General features: G+C 40.0%; 2 protein-coding genes across 5 annotated transcripts in view; one reads left to right on the top strand and one right to left on the bottom strand.

Annotated features, from left to right (window-relative positions):
* Window positions 1-17565, top strand: part of megf6a (multiple EGF-like-domains 6a) — a 41000-nt gene extending 23435 nt beyond the window's left edge. The window contains exons 14-35 of the mRNA XM_063016032.1: window positions 13-147; window positions 278-412; window positions 3066-3191; window positions 4968-5099; window positions 5220-5348; window positions 5428-5559; window positions 6358-6486; window positions 6612-6740; window positions 6996-7124; window positions 8236-8364; window positions 9515-9643; window positions 9737-9865; window positions 10095-10223; window positions 11370-11501; window positions 11591-11719; window positions 11853-11981; window positions 12675-12803; window positions 13990-14118; window positions 14211-14339; window positions 14419-14547; window positions 15086-15214; window positions 16618-17565. Coding sequence (XP_062872102.1) covers window positions 13-147; window positions 278-412; window positions 3066-3191; window positions 4968-5099; window positions 5220-5348; window positions 5428-5559; window positions 6358-6486; window positions 6612-6740; window positions 6996-7124; window positions 8236-8364; window positions 9515-9643; window positions 9737-9865; window positions 10095-10223; window positions 11370-11501; window positions 11591-11719; window positions 11853-11981; window positions 12675-12803; window positions 13990-14118; window positions 14211-14339; window positions 14419-14547; window positions 15086-15214; window positions 16618-16694 — 2804 coding nt within the window. The 3' untranslated portion in view covers window positions 16695-17565. The remainder of the gene's footprint in view (window positions 1-12; window positions 148-277; window positions 413-3065; window positions 3192-4967; window positions 5100-5219; window positions 5349-5427; window positions 5560-6357; window positions 6487-6611; window positions 6741-6995; window positions 7125-8235; window positions 8365-9514; window positions 9644-9736; window positions 9866-10094; window positions 10224-11369; window positions 11502-11590; window positions 11720-11852; window positions 11982-12674; window positions 12804-13989; window positions 14119-14210; window positions 14340-14418; window positions 14548-15085; window positions 15215-16617) is intronic.
* A 3070-nt stretch (window positions 17566-20635) lies between these two features.
* The window catches only part of kcnab2b (potassium voltage-gated channel subfamily A regulatory beta subunit 2b), a 40639-nt gene continuing 39396 nt past the window's right edge, over window positions 20636-21878 (bottom strand). For all 4 annotated transcript variants that reach the window (XM_063014915.1, XM_063014916.1, XM_063014917.1 and 1 more), the window contains one exon: window positions 20636-20980. In XM_063014915.1, coding sequence (XP_062870985.1) covers window positions 20891-20980 — 90 coding nt within the window. In that variant the 3' untranslated portion in view covers window positions 20636-20890. The remainder of the gene's footprint in view (window positions 20981-21878) is intronic.

Here is a 21878-nt window from a genome sequence, read left to right as displayed (position 1 = left end):
TTGTATGTTTAGCATGTCCTAAATGGTCATATGGACCTGGATGTTCAGCTGAGTGTCAGTGTGTGCACCAGAACACTCACGAGTGCAGCCGACAGCATGGAACCTGTGTTTGTAAACCTGGTTACCAGGGCATGACCTGCAGTCAGGGTTAGTCTGGTCCTAAAACTAAAACTTCATGTTTAATTATGGGTCACGTTACCTTGAAATCCTTTAGTCTTACAGTTTATGACCTGTTGAAGAATTTAAATGCGACTGTCCTATCTACTTTGCTTGTCAGAATGTGACAGTGGTTCTTATGGCTTTGGATGCAAAGCAAAATGCCAGTGTCCAACTGAAGTACCCTGCCATCATGTTACTGGAGAGTGCCAACATCAGTGCCCAGCAGGGTGGCAAGGCGAGAACTGTGACCAAGGTATGGAAATTCAAGTTTTTATGGTACTCAAATGTTAATTTAAATATATGACTACAGTGAATTTATATATAGTGTATTTTATGTGAATTATTACTAGTTACTGTGCACTTATTTACTCCACTGTCACAGGAGCTTAGTTATTATTTACAGTGCACTTTTTGTGTATGGAGAGCCAAAATACTGCAGTGGCTCCAACAAAAAACATTCACCCTATTACTGGGTAATCCAATGCAAACCCTAATGCTGCCATACCCATTGGGTATTAATAGTCTAAGAGAGCGTGATGACAATCCTGTCTCATTCACCAATTAAATATGCCAATTTTCAGCATTGGTGAGCTGATTTTTAAGCTATTTCAGTTTTTATTACAGCCTCTTTCCAAGCTTACAGACTGTCCCAATGGTGTTGCATGAGTCCTAGAAAAGTCAGAGAAAACTGGGTAAAAACATCAGTAGCTTTATTGGCATAGGACACCATCAAACATTTCAGTTCTTCCATATGCCTGTTGTTGACCTCCATTTGAGTTTCATTTAAGTGTAGAATAATAAGTAAAAAAAATGTTCACAACATGATGTAGTAGAAGATTTAAGGGCATAGAAGAAAGCCTAAGCTGGCAAAGGAAAACAAGATGCTTAAACAATCCAATTGCTACATCTACCATTAACAAGAAACGTCAAGCAGTGAGACAAGACATAACAAGATGCTTTTGTGACCAACTGCCTCCCCATTGACGTTTTATGTTCTATTCTTTATTATGATTTTTAGAAGCTCTGATTTATTTTGGGGTGGCTCAGTGGGATCCCCAGGTGGGGCGGTCCGGGTCCTTTCTGTGTGCAGTTGTGAATGTTCTCCCTGTGCATGTTCTCCCCATGTCTGCGTGGGTTTCCTCCGGGAGCTCCAGTTTCCTCCCATAGTCCAAAAACATGCAGTCAGGTTAAGTGGAGACACTGAATTGCCATATAGGTGAATGGGTGTGTGTATGGGTGTGTGTGTGTATGTATGTGTGTCTGCCCTGCGATGGACTGGTGCCCTGTCCAGGGTGTTGCTGTGTGCCTTGCGCCCATTGAAAAGCTAAGATAGGCTAATTGGATAAGTGATTAAGAAAGTGAGTGAGAGTGAGAGAGTGATTTCTTTTGAATGGCCAATGGTCTGCCTTATAGCCAAGAGTGTGGAAGAGCCAATGAGTTCTGACAAAATGCCATTAGCTATTGGATAAGGATGTGGTCTAAACATTCAATCTGGTTTGACTGATTTTTCACCATCAGGCCAACTAGGATTTATACATTTATATTAAGTCCTCTCCCAAGCCTTATTAAACCCATGTATTGCATTAAACCCATAATCTAAATTCTACTGCAATTAATCCAGGTTGCTAGTTCTAATGCAGTCAGTACTATTGTATAGAACTGGGTTCTATTGTATGTAACCCCAGATTCATGCTGAATTTAACCAACACCATCAGTTATACAACATTTCTACAGATCCTCTGTCCTACTATATTTAACCCAGACATTCAGTTCTGCTACTGTACATTTATCCTGCTTTTAGTCCAAAATCAAAACAATACTGCACTTAACCAGGGGGTTGCAGTAGCTAGAATACCCAGTTTGGTAAATGTGCTCTCTCATTTTTTACTTTGGTTACTATTGTCTTGGGCTGATTTACTCTGCTGAACATATAATTAAAGACTTAATGTCCAACTGGTGTCCAAAAAGATTAAATATGGTCAGTCAGTGTTGACTGGTCTTGTCAAGGGCTGACTAGTTCTGACAAGGACTGATTTGTGCTGAGACTATGGGCCCTCGTTCATAGTATTTTTACCCCAGGCCTCTCCGCCTTACTGCCTTTTATGTTCCTCCGTTTTTACTGTTTCTGCTCTTTGCCAAGGTATCAGTTTTATTGCTATTTTCTCCACTGTTAGTTCTGGCTCAGACTCGCCACGGCCCCTTGACATACTGCACTGAAGCTATTACCTAATAATAACGGTTGCTGAGGTTTGCAGATCCACTTCTTTTAAATCAAGCATTATTCGGAATGATGCCACTGTGCAGGATATTGAGCAGGAAATTAAAGCATGTTAGGAAAGTAGGTCAAACAAAGATTGAGTGAAACAAAGGCTGTAGTAAAAGTGTAGTATTAGAGTTCAGATTTGCTGGTAGTGTCAATGTTTCTGTTTTAAATCCAAAGCTTTAAATATACACTGATCAGCCATAACATTAAAACCACCTCCTTGTTTCTACACTCACTGTCCAATTTATCAGCTCCACTTACCATATAAAAGCACTTTGTAGTTCTACAATTACTGACTGTAGTCCATCTGTTTCTCTGCATGCTTTGTTAGCCCATTTGCATGCTGATCTTCAATGGTCAGGACTCTCCCAGGACCACTGATCCACTCATACCAGCACAACACACACTAACACACCACCACCATGTCATTATCACTGCAGTGCTGAGATCATCCACCACCTAAATAATACCTATTCTGTAGTGGTCCTGACCACTGCAGTGCAGTGATAATGACATGGTGGTGGTGTGTTAGTGTGGAGCTGATCAAATGGACAGTGAGTGTAGAAACAAGGAGGTGGTTTTAATGTTATGGTTGATCAGTGTATATGGTGTTTGTGTGTGTGTGTATGTGTGTATTTTCCAGAATGTCCAGGAGGGAAGTTTGGTCCTGGCTGCTCCAAGTCCTGTGATTGTAATGGAGCACAGTGTGACTCGGTCACAGGGCAGTGCCACTGTCCAGCTGGCAGAATGGGAAAAGACTGCAGTGAAAGTTAGATGTAGTTCCTTATATTTACATTTACATTTATTTAGATTTTCAGCATTTTGCAGACGCTTTTATCCAAAGTGACTTACAGTATACAGTCTAAGCAATTGAGGGTTAAAGGGCCTTGCTCAAGGTCCCAACAGTGGTAACCTGGCAGTGGTGGGGTTTGAATACTAGTTCAGTACCTTAACCGCTAGGCTACAACTGCCCTGTATGAATGTGTGCAGAGAGTTAACTGAGGAAAAATACAAACCACGTATGATCAGCAGATCTGTCATTATTCATCTAAGCAGCAGACTGGATTTTGATGATTTTATCCTGAATTGGCATAATTTTACAGCAGAAGCCACAATTTAACTGTAACCATATCTGAAAGATTTCCGCTGTGGTGACTTTAAAGCTTTAACAATAACATAAGCAGGGTGAGTATGATTTGGCTTGCATTTTTTACTTAACCACTAAACTACTAAAGCTCCACTCTAAGCAAAGACTATAAACAGTCATATGATATTGTATGTCTCTTTACAGGAGCTCTCTGTCAGATGCCAGTCAAGCTCATTTTTTAGGGAGAGAGTTTAAATATACACGGATTAGCCGAAACATCAGGACCAGATGTAAATGGTTTGTGGCCTGTCCCTCCTCAGTCAGTGAGTAACCAGTGAGATATTCAACCCAGTCATCTGGCTGTAATGGTTTATGCTGCCTAAATCTGCTGCATACAAGTAAATACTATCAGCAGTTATTTAGTATGACATGCATAAATGTTATGAACATGTTGCTATGTACATTTCTTGGAAGGTGGTCATAATGTTTTAGCTGTTTGGTGTATGTTGCCAATGGGATACTTTTTTTAAATGCATTATGTGTGTAAATAAATAATGGATATACACCGACCAGGCACAACATTAGGTAAAGTGAATAACACTGATTATATCTTCATCACGGCACCTGTAGTGGGTGGGATATATTATGCAGCAAGTGAACATTTTATTCTCAAAGTTGATGTGTTAGAAGCAGGAAAAATGGGTGAGCATAAAGATTTGAGCCAGTTTGACAAGGGTCAAATTATTCTAGACGACTGGGTCAGAACAGCAAAGTATGTAGAGGAACAGATGGACTACAGTCAGTAATTGTAGAACTACAAAGTGCTTCTATATGGTAAGTGGAGCTGATAAAATGGACAGTGAGTGTAAAAACAAGAATGAGGTTTTAATGTTATGGCTGATCGGTGTATCTTACAAGTGTAAACTTTTGACTGTAACTCTGTCTGCCAGCAATATATTCAAATCCCCAAATATTGCAAGTGCAGCTTATGACTGTGGTCGATAATAAATTATGTAACAGTTACCATGGTGTTTTGATCCTAGTAGTTTATAACACCAAACAAAATTTTAGCTCAAATGTAGCTTTAAATATCTTCAACTTTTCCTTTAGGACCTTCATAGATTTATTTTGAAATGTAATATGTGTAGTTTGTAAGGATAATGGAATTCAAACAGCAGGCGCCATTTAGCTTGGCCTAGCTCTTTGTCAGCCTTTCAGTTTCTTCTCATATAGGTCACATGAGATCAGATAATAAAAGTTTAAATAAGCGAAATAGCAAAAAAAAGCTGTTTCTCAGCCGTGGAAAATGTATTTTATTGTAATTATTCCTTAATATGATATTTTGATGAGTTCGAAAGGAGATGCAACTGCAGGTCATAAGGACTAGAATTCTAATAATTTAATGGCAGAACGGACAGTGATACACACGGTCTGTGTACAATGTGTGTTATATTTCAGAGTGTGAGAAGGGCTACTGGGGTTTGGCTTGTACGAAGTCATGTCCTGCCTGTGAAAATGGTGGGGAGTGTAACAAGCAGAACGGAACCTGTATGTGTCAGCCAGGATACATGGGAAACCTCTGCCAGACTGGTAAGAATGAGCAGCTTTTATTTATATAGCTTTATGACTTGTATGACTTATTAACAGCTGCACGTTTACACATCAATAAATCATTTTCCTGAGTTGTTTTTTTTGTTTCATTGCTCACAGTCTGCTCAGACGGCTGGTTCGGTATTGGATGCCGTTCACGGTGCGCTTGTGAGAACGGAGGCCGCTGTCGTCCTGTCTCAGGCCTGTGCTTGTGTAAGGATGGATGGACTGGAACCAGATGTGAGAAAGGTAAGAACTCTTGGAAGAGCATGTTTTAATGCTTAAATTGATATGAAGTGAAGAGTAATTCTTTAATATGGTGTGGCAGTGTGTGAACCAGGGCGCTGGGGACCCAACTGTGTCAATGAGTGTAACTGTGCAAACAGTTTGGGAAGCTGCGACGTAGTGACCGGACACTGCCACTGTGATGCGGGCTATACTGGGACCCACTGTGAGCAAAGTAGGTGGCTTTTTTTGTTAGTTGCATGTCATAATAACAGTAAAAAATGAATATATGTTATGCCTAAACCAATAACACAGAGACAATTGCTGTTATATGTTTATTTATGTCAATGATTAATCATTTACAGTATTTTTTTGTAAACCCTTGTATTAAAAACAATGGTGGAAAGGAATTTAGGTCTACTCTTGGATGTCCTGCATAATTGGACCTCTTCAGGCGAACCATCAATTTGGTTAAGTTAATTAAAATGAATCGTTTTTAATGCTTTTTCTCCCGATTTTTAGCCAATTGCTTCATGCTTCCTCTCTACTGGTGCTGACCCCCGCCCCGATTGAGGAGAGCGAACTGACACACGCCCCCTCCGACACATGAGCAGTAGCCGACTGCATCTTTTCACCTGCATGAGGCGAGTTCATATGCTGATCAGCTTTGTGTACAGAGAGCCACACCCTGATCGCAGTATTCCTCTACTCTGTGCAGTTGCCAAAGCTCCGTACACTAAGCTGATCTCTGGATGAACAACAGCCAAACGTTGTTCATGTAGCCGCCCAGCCTAGCTGGATGGCAGAGCTGAGATTCGATATGATGTATTCGAAATCCCAGCTCTGGTGTGCTAGCGTATTTCACCACTGCACCACCTGAGCGGCTGAAAAAGAATCTTTTTATTGTAATTTACTTGTGGCCTAGACCTAAATTACTCATAAGCAATGCAGAAATTCAGGCAATTCATTTTGGGAAGTGAAAATGAATTAGGTCGGAATGTCACTTTATGATCCCACTAATCTCTTCTTTAAGAGTGCCCAGAGGGTTCATTTGGCCCAGGCTGCCAGAACCAATGCCAGTGTGAGAATAGTGCGGCGTGTGATGCTGTGGGTGGAGCCTGCACGTGCTTGCCTGGATGGACAGGAACATACTGTGAGAAAAGTAAGACAGAACGGGTTTGCAGGGGGGGTGAAAGTAAAAAAAGATATAAATACAACACCCGTAACCTTTTTTTTACCCATCTTTACCCAAAAGTTCCAACAATCATGAAGTGTTTGTATCTTCAGCCTGTCCTCATGGATTCTTTGGTCTGGAGTGCCAGCAGAAGTGTGACTGCCTCAATGGCGGTCAGTGTCACCATGTAACTGGAGTGTGTCTGTGTCCAGCAGGCTGGTTCGGTCCCCAGTGCACCTCCAGTGAGTATCTACGCATGACACGGTCTTCCACACAATGAATGTACCATCCATTAGTAAAGCAGATGTTTAGCGTGCATGTGAGCCAGTGGTGTTCAGCATTCAGCATTCATTATTTCAGCATGTTATTAAAACGATGCCATAAGACCACCAACTATGCCTGTGATGTGGAAAGTAAGTCGTGTCGGATTTCAGGATCTGAGAAACCAAGTGATGCTTCTTTGCTTGAACTCTATTTCTCTTGATGTAATGTTACAGAGTGTCCGGATGGCACCTATGGCCCAGGCTGTAATCAGAGCTGCAACTGCCACAATAATGCCAGCTGTGATCATGTTAATGGACACTGCCATTGTGAGCCAGGCTGGACTGGCCCAGAATGTAAAGAAGGTACAGCATTAAAACCAGTTACACATGCCAGTAGTTTAAAATGTAAATATTTAAAGACTAGATCTTTTACATGTTTTTCCCCCCCCTTTTTCTCCCCATTTAGTGCATCCAATTGTTCAATTTGCATCGTGCTTCCTCTCTGTCTTTGCTGAACCCTGCCCTGATCGAGGAGATCGAAGCTAACCCATATCCCCTCCGAAACATGGGCAGCAGCCGGATGCATTTTTGCCACCCACACATTGATGAGTGTGGCGCCACCTAGCGTTGCATGCGGAGAGACACACCCTAAGGGCACTCTTCCTCATCTCTGTGCAGGCGCCTCTAATCAGCCGGCAGAGGTCGTAATCGCATTCTGACAGAGAGAGACCCACATCCGGTTCTTTGTCCCGCCCCCCAACTGAGCAACCGGCCAATCGTTGCTCATACAGCCACTCAGCCTCGAACCGGTAAGGCAGAGCTGGATTCGATACGATGTACTCAGAATTCAGCTCTGGTTGCAGCGTGTCTTTTTACTGCTGCGCCACCTGAGCGGCTTGTTTTTGTTTTTGAAGTGATACACCTTACACATTTCTTAGTTGTTAATTGTTAAAGATGAAAAACTAAATTAACAAACTGAATAATTTAGTAAGGTCTTACTGGTTAATTACTGAATAATCTTACAATTATAACATAACATAATAATATAACATAAGGAAGATTATTTAGACTCACTACTTAAGACAGCGATTATGGAGATTACATCACCACAGTTTTCGCTTACTTATGCCTAGTTCACACTACACAATTTTTGCCTGATTTCATAGTCCTTGATTATTACTAAACTATGATAGATACCATTCCCCCCTCACATATTTGAACCTCTATACTAGTGATTAATGCATGTATAAGACAAAATATGTCTAAGCCTTTATGCCTGTGCTTGTGTTTCTGTGTGAGTCAAAAACTGTTTCATCTCAAAGCCCTTTTACTCACATTACAAAGCCCTGTCTCTGTTAGACTGGTCTCATTCTGATCTGGATTCTGATCTGAGGAATCATTTTATGTGGAGATAATAAACCAAGACATCATTGTTATCAGGGTTACAATGTGGCTTTGATTTTTTTTTTTCTAGAATGCATACCTGGCTTCTACGGGGTGGACTGCCTCCAGCAATGCCTGTGCCAGAACGGTGGTCTTTGTGACAGAACTAATGGGCACTGCGCTTGTACCAGCGGATGGACTGGGATTGCATGTGAACTGGGTAAGTAACTGATCCGTACTAGTACTAATTTTACAGTGAGGTCCCGCCAATTGAGTCTGTACCTTCCAGTCAAGTGTCTGGAATATAAGTACTGCTGGTACTAACATTAATAAAGTGACTTACAGTTGTGACAGTATACAGTCTAAGCAATTGAGGGTTAAGGGGTTTGCTCAGGGGCCCAACAGTGCCAACCTGTTTGGTGGGGCTTGAACCGGCAACTTTCTTATTACTAGTCCAGTGGCTTAACCGCTGAGCTACAACCGCCCTTGTACTGTAAGGGGTTGGTGACCTGTCCAGAGTATATATGCGCTTTGTGCCCAGTTTTTCTGGGATAACCTCTTGTACCTTTTACTGATAACAGTCTGAATAGCTTTTTTCATATTTAAGACAGATAACTTGACCTTTTTATTCCCAAAAACTACTTGAAACATGCATTTATCTGACCACAAAACGTTGCCACCTATCTGAGGTTAGCTCACTCCAGAGAACTTAGTGGCATTTCAGCATAGACTTAAAGTATGGCTTTCCCTTTGCATAATTCAGGTTGTTTTTCTCAATGCAGTGGTACACTGTGTTGAGTAACAAGGGTTTTCCGAAAACTCCAGAGCTATAAACTCTAATGTTGCTACATTTCTCACAGTAACATGATGGTTCTACTGCGAAGTTATCTAAGGACTTGCAGGTCACGCATATTTAACAGTGATTTCTGAGATGGCCATACACAGACAGGGATTTATCTGAATTCCTTGAATCTTTTGACAGTGTTATGTGTGGTAGATGGTAAAAGATGAAGCATTGAGTATGGAGCTGTGACAAATCTTTGCTGGCAAAGATTGAGCCTTTGGTGGACCTGCTTTTTTCATCTATCTATCTATCTATCTATCTATCTATCTATCTATCTATCTATCTATCTATCTATCTATCCATCTATCCATCTATCCATCTATCTATCTATCCATCCATCCATCCATCCATCCATCCATCCATCCCTCCCTACCTACCTACCTACCTACCTACCTACCGCCACCTTGTGTCCAGTTCTGGGATAAGCTCTGGACCGATGACTGTAGTTAAAACGTTTAAGTGTTACTAAAGATAAATTATTAAATGAATACTTGATTCAATTAATCTATTTTTGTCTGTATTACAGAGTGTGCCCCAGGTACATATGGCGTTAACTGCCAGCACATGTGTGAATGTAAAAACGATGGCTTGTGTGACCGTCAGGATGGGACATGCTCGTGTCCAGCAGGTTGGCTGGGCCAGCATTGTGAGACAGGTGAGAAACCACATTCTTTTACTCACAGACCTTAAACGGACTGATTAGAACCTGTGTAAATAACGATGATCAATCTTTTGATTTGATGTGTAGCCTGCATGGCAGGATATTTTGGTCACGGCTGTGAGCAACAATGCCAGTGTGAACAAGGAGCTCTCTGTGACCACATCACTGGGGCTTGTCTGTGCCCACCTGGCTGGAGAGGACGCCGTTGTGAAAAAAGTGAGTTACATTATTCTTCATTACCTTGGTCTAACTGTACAACCCAGCCAACATTTATTGGTTGGAAGTGTGTTGAGTGGATGCCAGTTAGCAGTAGTTATTCTTGGTTAAACATGGGCTCATTTGTGCTGCCAAAATCATTGTTTATGGTTTCTTCCAGGGTGTGTAGTGGCTTTTAATTTAAAAATATTTTTTATGGTGGAAAATGTAGATATCCCTGTATTTTCAGCATGCTTACCAGGATCTTATGGGATGGGATGTTCTCAGCACTGTCTCTGTCCCCATGGCACCTCCTGTAATCATGTAACAGGGGAATGTGGCTGCCCGCCTGGCTTCACTGGCATGAGCTGTGAGAAGAGTGAGTAAAAATACTCTTGCTACTGGCTAACCTTTCGATTTTACAGAGACATCTACTCACTATTTGTTTAAGGAACATTTAAAAAATTATATTTTTACGTAATGTTTATTGTGGATTCTCCAAAGATATTACGTCTCTTAACCCAGACAAAGTCCACATATTATTGATACGGTCATGGTCAGGGCTAAATTTTAATTTTAGCCTGGTTTAGAGATTTCAAAACCAGATTTAATGTGTGTTTTGATTCATTGTCTTGCTGGAACATCTATTCATAATCTATCAGAAGTATCAACTACTGGCTGATTGTACAAGGTTGTGCTAAAGAATCGTTTCATTATTTTGTCCACTTTTTGCAATAATCATGTTCCACTAGCAGTAAAACAGTCCAAAGACGATACAATCACAATACTAATAGTGGTGTTACATTTAAATGCCTCACTTCTGGTCATTGTTGCCTAAATCTGAATCTTTTTTTCCATTTAATCACAAAACTTTCCTCATGAGGGCTTTTTATTAGTCCATGTAATCAATAACAACATTAATTTAACCATTAGAGTGTCAGTTTTAAGACTTTTAAAGGTATTTATTGCATGACAGTTTGCTTGTACAGTTTGCTTAACTGTAGACAGTGACATCTATGTTTTAGCAGCATCTCATTTACATATGAGTCTGGTGACATCTGCTGGTCAAGCCGTGAAATTGCATGTAATTCTCTACGGTTTTGGCTTAAATTCCACAATTTTGGGTAAAGAAAATTAATAAATTAATTAATTAAAATAAAATAAATTATTAAAAAGGGAAATAAAAATTAAGTTAAATAAACACATCAATTAAAACTCCTTGTGGATTTTTTTGTTACTATAAAAATACCTAAATAAGCACATTTATTCATGATTTGCTTATTTATGATGCATAAAATATGAATATTTATGATAGCTATATTTTACACATAAATATGATACATATCTACATTGATTTTACATATTCATCATATAGCATAATTTCTGTTAGTTACAGGTCTTGTTTATTATGTTTTCTTTTGTTACATAAGATTAGGATCTATTGAACCCTACACATAAGGGTTAGTACAGCTACTTAATGAAAGTGTAACATTATTGTATGATAGTTTTCTGTTTCACTCTGCAGCCTGTCATTCTGGTACATATGGACTAAATTGCAACCAGGTGTGCCAGTGTTCAGAAGCAAATCATCTGTGCCATCCTGTTACTGGAATGTGCTACTGTGCACCGGGTTACCACGGTGAAAAGTGTGATATAGGCAAGCCTCTCCTCTTTACAGTATCTCCTCTATAAAAGCGAGAATGGATAGTATAACCCATAGGTGATCTATACTGTTTGTTGTCGTAGAGTGTGAGGAAGGTCATTATGGGCCTGAGTGTGAGCGTAAATGCCAGTGCCTGAACGACGGTGTGTGCCAACCTACCACCGGATCTTGTGACTGTCCTCCAGGATTCATTGGACCACACTGCGATATCAGTAAGTGAAATCATTTATGATGTCTTATAATTCATTTGCATTTTAAAATTAATTTTATTTAACATTAATAATAATTAAATGTTAAAATATTCTAATAATGAATATTTAAAAATATATTTTTTTAATCTTTCAGCATGCCCAGCTGGGTGGTACGGACAGGACTGTGAGCAGGTGGCTGTGTGTGGGGAGGGAGCCAGAAATGATCCAGTCACAGGACGCTGCGTGTGCAAAACTGGTGAACGAGGAGTGGACTGTGGAAAAGGTCTGATCTCTTACAGCTGCATTTTCACTTTGTTTATCTGATCATGCAATTGATACTGCAATACCAGGGCCATACACAATTGGAATGAATTGGAATGCAGATTGCAAGCCAGGCATTGTACAACATCATTGGTCAAAAAATAGCATGGCTTTTTTGGCATGGTTTTGGAATGGAATGTCGAAACAAGCTCATGGTCAGAAGTCCACATACTTTCGGCCATATAGTGTATCTGGTCCATTTGTTGTAGTGCCAAATTGTCCAAGGTGGCAGTTGTACTGCAGTCAGTAACTGTATATCTACAAAGTTCAGCTATACTGTGTAATTAGTTAATAACAAGTACAGTGTAGATGTACCCACTAAACTGGAAACAGATCATAAAGATTATCGGCAAGAAGGTCCTGGGTTCGATTCTGACTCCCAAGTGGAGTGGCCCGGCTCCTTTCTGTGTGGAGTTTGCATGTTCTCCTCGTGTCTGTGTGGGTTTCCTTCGGGAGTTCTGGTTTCCTCCCACAGTCCAAAGACATGGAGTCAGGCCAGTTGAAGTTAGTAAATTGGCCTAGGTGTGTGTGTGTGTGTGTAAGGTGGGTGAATTGATGGTGTTGGATGCTGAACCTGAACTGATGAATGATGTGTAACCTGTAACTATCTGTCCTGTCATGAATGTAACCATGAATGTGTGTGTGTTTGTTTCAGGCTGTGCTCATGGCTGGTTTGGGAATGACTGTGACCAGCGCTGTAACTGCAGTAATGGTGGTGTGTGTGATCCTGTAACAGGAAACTGTACCTGTGGACTGGGCTGGACTGGAGACACTTGTGATACTGGTGAAGACAATATCTATTGTGTACACAAATATTAGAACTGCATTTTAGAATATACTGTACATATGTAACACATTATTCCTTCTGAAAAGTGAATTTTAGCTTTATTAGGTTTCAGTTTGGATATAAAACATTTTATACAAGGGATCTTCAAAAAGTTTCCTCACTTTTATATTTTGGTTAGAAACAGTGAGGGTGGGAGGAGTAGTAATTGGTCGTGTCTGAAAGACTGAGAGAGAGCTTATAGTCCGGATTAAACTCCATCTGATTTCCACCTTTTTGGACGCTCAAGGAAGCTTTAAGGGGAAGAAGATTTTCATGTGATGATGATGTGCATCAGTAGCTACAAGCTCAAGCAAAAACATTTTTTGCTGATGGCATTAAAAAGTTGGTACAACGGGAAAAATGCATCAGAAGGTGACTATGTATAACCCCAAATAAAAAAAAAGTTGGGACAGCATGGAAAATGCAAATAATAACAAAAACACAGAGTTTCTTACATGTACTGAAGGCAGCACATGTTGCTCTAAGACCTCAATGTACTTTTCTGCATTAATGCTGTCATCACAGAAGTGTAAATGACCTCTGCCAAGGGCACTGACTTAGCCCCATACCATGACAGACTCTGGCTTTTGGACTTGTTGCTGATAACAGTCTGGATGGTCCTTTTCACCTTTGGTCCTTTGGACATGGAATGCTGATTCATCTGACCACAATACACGTTTCTACTGTGTGATGGTCCATCCTAGAGACCTCCGAGCCCAGAGAAGTCGACGCTGGTACATTGTTTTTAAACATTTCAATCATTTTCTCACAAATTTGTTGACAAACTGGAGATCCTCTGATCATCTTTGCTCATCAAAGACTCAACCATGATTACAATCACCTGTTTGGAATCACATCATTATTTTGTTTTTTCACCTCATTACTAGCCCTAAATTGCCCCCGTCCCAACTTTTTTTGGAATGTGTTGCAGGCATGAAATGCAGGAATGAATGTTTATTAAAAAATGAAATGAAGTTGAGCAGACAAAATGAAATATCTTGGGTTCAAACTGTCTGCAATCAATTAAAAGTCAAAGTAAATGTAAGAACACTGCATTTTTATTGTAATTTTTAATAAAATGATTTATAAAATAGGTGCAGAAACTTTTTGAATACCGACGTATGCAATTGTGTTTGTGTTTTAGAGTGTCCCCGAGGTTGGTACGGTGCTAACTGTCATCAGCAGTGCGACTGCAAGAACAATGCCACATGCGACCATGTGACAGGAGAGTGCCACTGCGCGTCAGGATTCTATGGCCATCTCTGTCAGCATGGTGAGAATTAGAAAGTACAGCCTGGCTGACGTTCACACCCATATCAGTCCTGTATAACGTGTCCTGTATGACCCCGGTTCTGTTTTTTAAAGCTTGCCCTGCTGGATTGTACGGTCAGCACTGCCAGTTTCTTTGTGACTGCCATGGAAAGGCTCAGTGTGAGCCTGGGACGGGGCGCTGTATCTGTCCTCCGGGATATCAGGGGGATCGCTGTGAGAGAGGTACTGAGCGGCTTTATGTGATCACATTGTTGTTTAAATATCTGTAAATGGTTGTAACTGATTGGCTTTCTCTTGTCAGTGTGTGAACAGGGCAGGTTCGGGTCTGGCTGTTCTGAATTGTGTGACTGTGATGAAGAGACACCATGTGACCCTGTGACCGGCAAGTGCCTGTGTGGACCAGGGAGGATGGGAACCCGCTGTGATATAAGTAAGATGCATTTACCCACCATGTACAATTTTTTTTGTGGAAACAATTTCTTTTTCTCAAATTTTTTTCCCTAATCTAGTCATATCCAATTACCCTGCATTGCATTACGCTTAATTTCTACCGATACAACCGTCCACCGCTGACTGAAGAGCTTCGCAACTGACACACGCCCTCTCCGACTTGTGTGCAGTACCGACTGCCTCTTTTCACCTGCATGAGGCGAGTTCATATGCGGATCAGCCTTGTGCACGGAGAGCCGTACCCTAATTAGCATTATTTCTCAACTCTGCACAGGCGCCATCAATCAGCCAGCAGATGTCATAATTGTACCAGTTATGAGGAACCCTGGTCCGGCTTATCCCACTCTGTGAACATAGTTCATGTGGCTGCCCAGCCCAGCCGGAAAGCAGAGCTGAGATTCGATACGATGTATTCAAAATCCCAGCTCTGGTGTGCTAGCTTATTTTATCACTGGGCCACCTGACCGGCCGCTTGTTGATTTTTTGATTGTTTGATTATTTGGGGTTTTTTTTCTCAGGCTGTGCAGTGAATCGCTATGGGCCGGAGTGTTCAGAAAGCTGCGAGTGTGGAAACAGAGCACAGTGCAATCCACGAAATGGACAGTGCACCTGTCTAAATGGCTGGATAGGACCAAACTGTCTAGAAGGTACAACTTTTCAAAAGTTACAGTAACTTTAACGGCCTTCATAACACATTTATAAGCATTACATTTTCTGCTAGCACACCAGTGCAGAGATTCTGAACTCCTTGGTTCTAAAATCGCCGTTGCCACCGGTCGGCTGGGCGCCATGTAGAGAGGCATAATTGGCAGTGCCTGCAGCAGACACACCTCTGCTAGGGCAGGATGACCAGACTATGTGGGTGGGGTCTTCAAACGCTGTGTAAGGATCATGATTGGCAGATAAAGAGGCACGTATGCAGAGGGAGAAAATTAGGGAGAAAATGCATAAATAAAATAAATAAATAATAAATATTTATAAATAAATAAATAAATAAATATATATTTATATCCTGCCTCTCTATCTGCCAATCAGTGTTTAAAGACCCCATCCACATAGTCCGGCCATCCCGCCCTAGCAGAGACATGTCTGCTACAGGCACTGCCAATTATGCCTGCTCGATGGCGCCCAGCCGACCGGTGGCAACACCAAGTTTCGACATATATAAATATATATGGAGGATTTATGAAAGAGTTATGGTAATAATTATTACGTTTATACTTAATGTGGTAATAATGTTATTTCACTGTAAAAACTGTAAATGTTCTATTTATTCATTTACTATTACTAACTGCTTCACCATGGCAAGGGAGAAGCACGGTGACTCAGTGGGTAGCACTTTTGCCTCACAGCAAGAAGGTCCTGGGTTTGATTTCCAGCTGAAGCAGTCTAGGTTTGCATGTTCTCCCCATGTGAATACCCCAACCCTATATGCAGCTGATTTGCATAACGACCTAAACCAGCCGATTGCATAACAATGGAACCAGTGATCAGGTCCATACGCAAATCAAAATGACCATTAATTACAATATGAGGATATAGCTGCAATCATGGCATTGTAAGATGAGCTTGCAGGTGAGTTTAAACTGTGGAGTCCTGGCCAGAAGAGGCCGATCTTTTAGGTTGTGCCAGACGTTTCGCCAGTGGCTGTTTAGTTTTCCTGATGTACAGTTCATGGCAATCCTCCCGACACCTAACAGCATACACTATGTTACTCTGTTTGCGTTGAGGGACCCGGTCCTTAGGGTGAACTAATTTGTGGCGTAGCGTGTCTTGGGGGTTGAAAGCAACTGAAATACTTCTCAATTCGACTTGATTCAACTTTGTGGATTTGTGTAACTGGATTATTGAGCACGCATCAAGAGATTGTTTTACAGGCATTTGTTATTGACTGGTCGTTAATAACTTAAGCTGTTTTATATATAATATAAATAATTTATTATATCCGTCTTGCATACAAACTTTTCTTGCAGTGATATTTACAATTTTTAAGGGTGGATAGGAAATGATGATCATTCAGAACATTTGAAGGTTTGGTTTTTCTCCACAGACAGCATAATCACATCTACTCATCAACATCACAGAAGCAAAAGGAAGAATGAGACACAACTAAGTCCTCCAGAATAACAACAACACTTCCTTTTTTTTTTTTATACAAATGTAGGCTTACAGCAAGCCAAACAGTTGCACTACAGAACTGTCTTTGGGACAGAAAGTGTAATATTTTCATTCACTTCCTGAGCAAACTTGATTTTTCTTGATTTTCTATTATTTTTTAAATATATACTGTATATTTACCAAAAATGCATACATGTGAGCATAGTAAGTCTCGCTGAGAAGTGTCTAACTTTGACTAATTTTAACAGTACATACGGGGACACTTTTGTCTTTGAATTTTGGACTGTAATTAAGAAAGTGTAAAGCTGTTAAAAGATTTTCAAAATGATTTCCACCAGATGTTGCTTGTAATGACTGCTACAACTCAGGCAGTTTTCATTGTTCCTGTCAGACCTGTACAGGGTGTCAAGGGGGCACAGAGGGTAGACGTGTTCTTGGAACCTGGGCTCAATCCTTGCCTCCCGTCACTGTCTATGAAGAGTTTCACTCGTTCTTGTATGTTTTGTATATTTCAGGTACATTTATGAGTGTATTTCTGATTTGCCCCACCACGATCATGACCTGAATTTAGTCATTCATTTTATAAATTCAGGGCAGCATGGTGGCTTGGTGACTAGCACTGTTCAATTTCCAGGTGGAGTGGTCTGGGTCCTTTCTGTATGGAGTTTGCATATTCTCCCTGTGTCTGTGTTGGTTTCCTCCCACAGTCCAAAGACATACAAGTGAGGTGAATTGGAGATACAAAATTGTCCATGACTGTTATTGACAATAATAACATGAACTGATGAATCTTGTGTAACCAGTAATAATCTGTCCTGCCATAAATGTAATTAAGGTGTGTAAAACATGACGTTAAAATCCTAATAAATAAATAATAAATTCAAAATATGTTAATCTACATTAAAAGTATTAATACATAATACATACATGCTCCCCAACATATATTGTGATTATGGCCTATATCCAATTTTCATAATTGTTTCTGCAAAAAATATCCAATTAACAGAGGCAATCAGTTACTGTATATCACAACTAAACCCTACGTATATTATTAGTGCTAGGTTAAACATCTGTAAACAAGATAGAGTTTTGCTAGTGAGGTAATTTCATTGTACTGGAACTGGTACTGGTATCACTGCTTAGCTAGTGAGAAAAAAAAATTGCCTAACCTAAATGCTAACTGTCTTAGCATCATAGTCTTACCATCGAAATATGCTAAAAGATACTGTATGACAAAAAAACTGAAGCAATGTATTAAGAATAGCACTCAGTAATATGTAGAACTTTGTATTATAAATTAAAGTTTAATATATTTATTTGTGCAATTGAAATAATTATACTGTATGTTTTACAAATAACATAACAATGACATAAAATCTGATCATTAAGATTAATCAGTGTATTAAATTACACAAGCAAATTGATACAAGATTTATTACACTTGGTACTGCATTTAGTATTGTTTATGATAATAGAACATATCTATCATTTTCCATGTAGATCTATCAGGTCTGTAATTAAGAAGAATACATACATAATGAGTAGTCTTTGGTGTTAAGCTTCAGAAGCAAGTGAGTAGATTGTTCTGTAGTAACATAGTAAAGTAGACATGCCATTCAGTACATTCAAGATTTTTAAATGTGAGTTTAATTGAATGACAGGTTTAAAAGCATCTCTACTAAATGATTGTACTGTTCCTTATGCTGATGTTTATTTCATTGCAGACAGTATGAACCAATAATATTTCATGTATTGTCTGGTCAATTTCATTTTATTTGTTAATATACATCTATTCCTGCATTTCAGGCCTGCATCACATTCTAAAAAAGTTGGGACTTTTTTACTCACTCACTTTCTATACTGCTTATTCACATCAGGGTACCTATGGGGGTTTAAATGAGGGGTGCTCTCAATGGGTGCAAGACACACAGAAACACCCTGTACAGGGTGTCAGTCTATCAAAAGGGAATATAGAACAATATTTTGAAAAATTTAAATAATTTTCTCTTTTTTTCCAATTTTCTCCCCAATCTAGTCGTATCCAATTACCATGATTGTGTTACGCTTCACCTCTACCGATACAACCCTCCACTGCTGACTGAGGAGCTTCGCAACTGACACATGCCCCACGTGTGCAGTACCGACTGCATCTTTTCACCTGCACGAGGCGAGTTCATTTGCCACACCCTGATCAGCATTATTCCCCAACTCTGCGCAGGCGCCATTAATCAGAGGAACCCTGATCCGGCTCATCCCACCCTGAACAACAGCCAATCGTTGTTAATGTGGCTGCCCAGTCCGGCGGATGGCAGAGCTGAGATTCGATACGATGTATTTGAAATCCTAGCTCTGGTGTACTAGCGTGTTTTACTGCTGCGCCACCTGAGCGGCCTTTTCTCATGCGTTTGTTGACAAACTAAAGATAGATCCTCTGCCCATAATTGTTCCTCAGAGACTCAGCCTTTTATGGATACTACTTGTATCAAATCATGATTACAATCACCTGTTGACATCACCTGTTAAACATCACAGCATATTTGTTTTTGTACCCCATTACTAGCCCTAAATTACCCCTGTCCCAACCTTTTTGGAATTTGTTGCAGACCTGAAATGCTGGAATGGATGTGTATATATATATATATATGAAATACAGAAGTTCTTGGGTTCATCCTGTCTGCAATCAAATAAAAGTCAAAGTAAATGTAAGAAACACTTTTTCTGATTTGGGGTTGTATACGTCTATATACGTCTTTAATCTATAGCAGTGGTTCTTAAACTTGGTGGGTCATCAAAATGGGAGGGTCACGATGATTTAAAAAAAATAATGTTTTAACATTTAAATCCATCTCTTTTCAAACTATTCAGCAGGCTAGACATGCACAACTAAGAGGATCAATGGACCGTATGCTCTGTCTACGCAAACTCAGAAAACATGAATGCTGAATGCTTGAGTTGTTAGCTAGCTAAGGTAAAAAGATGGAACTGTGGCTCCAGAAAAAGCCAAAATAGAAAACAGGTTCAGAGAAGGCATCTACAAGTGGGTACGTTTTTACACAAGCATCGCCAGGTACGACCCTAAGAAAATACCTCCCATTAAGTGTCAGCACCATCAGAAAGAATATATAAGATACAGCTTCAAGTGCCAAGTCATAAATGCAATGGAGCAGCCACAACGTGTGCTTTGGTATAATGTTCTGGCAAATGAGAGTTAAAGTCATCTTGAAATGAGACATACGGATCAAGGTAATAAACCTGAACGTCTTGTGCAGCAGACCATAATAAATGGGCGAGTTACCCACCAAAGCTTCATATGAAGTGTGAAGCATAAAAGCCACATACAGTTGGAGTTCCCTCGTCCTTTCAATGGCATTTGCAATGACACATTTAAGCAAATCCCCCTCAGGAATGACTTCATCCCTAAACACATTGATGACATTACTAGAGACATCAAATGTCAACTCGTAGAGCGGGCAACTAGACGAGTCTACTGATATGACACATGTCGCACATTAAATTCACCACAGTCACAAATGGAAACTTAAAATTGCTGCATTTTAGCTTCTGCTTTCTGTTCTGCAGTGTGATTATTGCTTGAGGGAGGTTAGCCATGACAGTATGCTGTCAAATAATTGGGGTTGCGAGACTTGACCAGTTTTTTGAGGGGCTTCAAGACAAAAAGTTTAAGAACCACTGTCTATAGAATTTGTAACTGTACCCAGAAAAACATCCAGTCACTGGAGAAGTGGATAATCAACAAGCTATATAAGGTATGACATTTCTGTTCATATTCATAAAATCAATAGAATTATACACTGACTATTGTTCAATAGTCTTTAACGATTATATTTTAAAAGAAAAGAAAGCATGTAAATCACATGCATGTATAGAACATCTACAAACTTTCTCTGGAGTACTAAACGATAACTAGATGTGAATAAGTGTGCGTCATTTCTGTGCTTCCTTTATAAAGAATTCTACTTTCTTAAACAAATCTAGTTGATCATCATCATTATCACAATCATCCTTCCTGTCATATTAGGATGTTTTGCTCTTCCCAGCTAAAATCAGAGCACTATTTTAAGTGCGAGCTGGCGGGGGTCCCCAGTACCCAGCTGCCACCGTGCCATCATTCATGGTAACTCTTGTTCAGTCAAAGCTCAAGCAGACAGAGAAGCAAGGAAGCAGCACGAGCAGGAATTCTCCGTCTAGGACCTGTAGTCCTTTTTACTGTATGGCTTGTTCCCTAGAATACTGTCCACTTCATGAATGATGGAGGATGACAGTTTTGGAAGAACCTGCATTAAAAAAAGAACACATTCTATATGTTCAACACAATAACAACAGTATTAATAAATATTACAGACAATTCCAGAAAACTGGATAAACACAGTAAATACATAAAATAATAATGTGTTTAATAATAAAAGATGACTTTCTATTATCTTATGCACATGGCCAAATTTTAGATATATTTAACATTCTGGAGTTAACCTGAACCTGTACAATCATGACTCAGAAATTACATATTTCTTTAATATTTATAAAAGGAACTTGCCTTTGCACTACCAAGTACCCGGCCGCTCAGGTGGCGCAGCGGTAAAACACGCTAGCATATCAGAGCTGGGATTTCGAATACATTGTATCAAATCTCAGCTATGCCATCCGGCTGGGTGGCTACATGAACAATTGGCTGTTGGCAGGGTGGGTAAGCCGGACCAGGGTTCCTCATAACTGGTGCAATTACGACCTCTGCTGACTGATTGATGGCATCTACCAGAGTTGGGGAATAATGCTGATCAGAGTGTGGCTCTCCGTGCACAAGGCTTGTCTGCATATGAACTTGCCTCGTGCAGGTGAAAAGAGGCAGTCGGTACTGCACACGTGTCAGAGGGGGCATGTGTCAATTGCGAAGCTCCTCAGTCAGCAGTGGACGGTTGTATTGGTAGAGGTGAATTTGAGAAAAAGACCTGAATGATAGTTTTTAGGTCTTTAAATTGTTTTTAAATGTGCATAGTTGTAAGACTATAAAACACCAATTCTAAGTACTTAGTACTAATTATAAGGCACACTACTGTAGAGTTTTACAGAGTATAAAACATAATATATCAAACTAATCTTCATACTAGTCTTATTTAGCTAAAAATAAAACCTTTTAAATATTTAGGTCATTTTATTTATTTGTATAATATTAAT

Source organism: Trichomycterus rosablanca, chromosome 19 (assembly GCF_030014385.1).
Source record: "Trichomycterus rosablanca isolate fTriRos1 chromosome 19, fTriRos1.hap1, whole genome shotgun sequence".
NCBI classification, from domain to species: Eukaryota; Metazoa; Chordata; class Actinopteri; order Siluriformes; family Trichomycteridae; genus Trichomycterus; species Trichomycterus rosablanca.
This window is presented reverse-complemented; position numbering and strand designations above follow the sequence as displayed.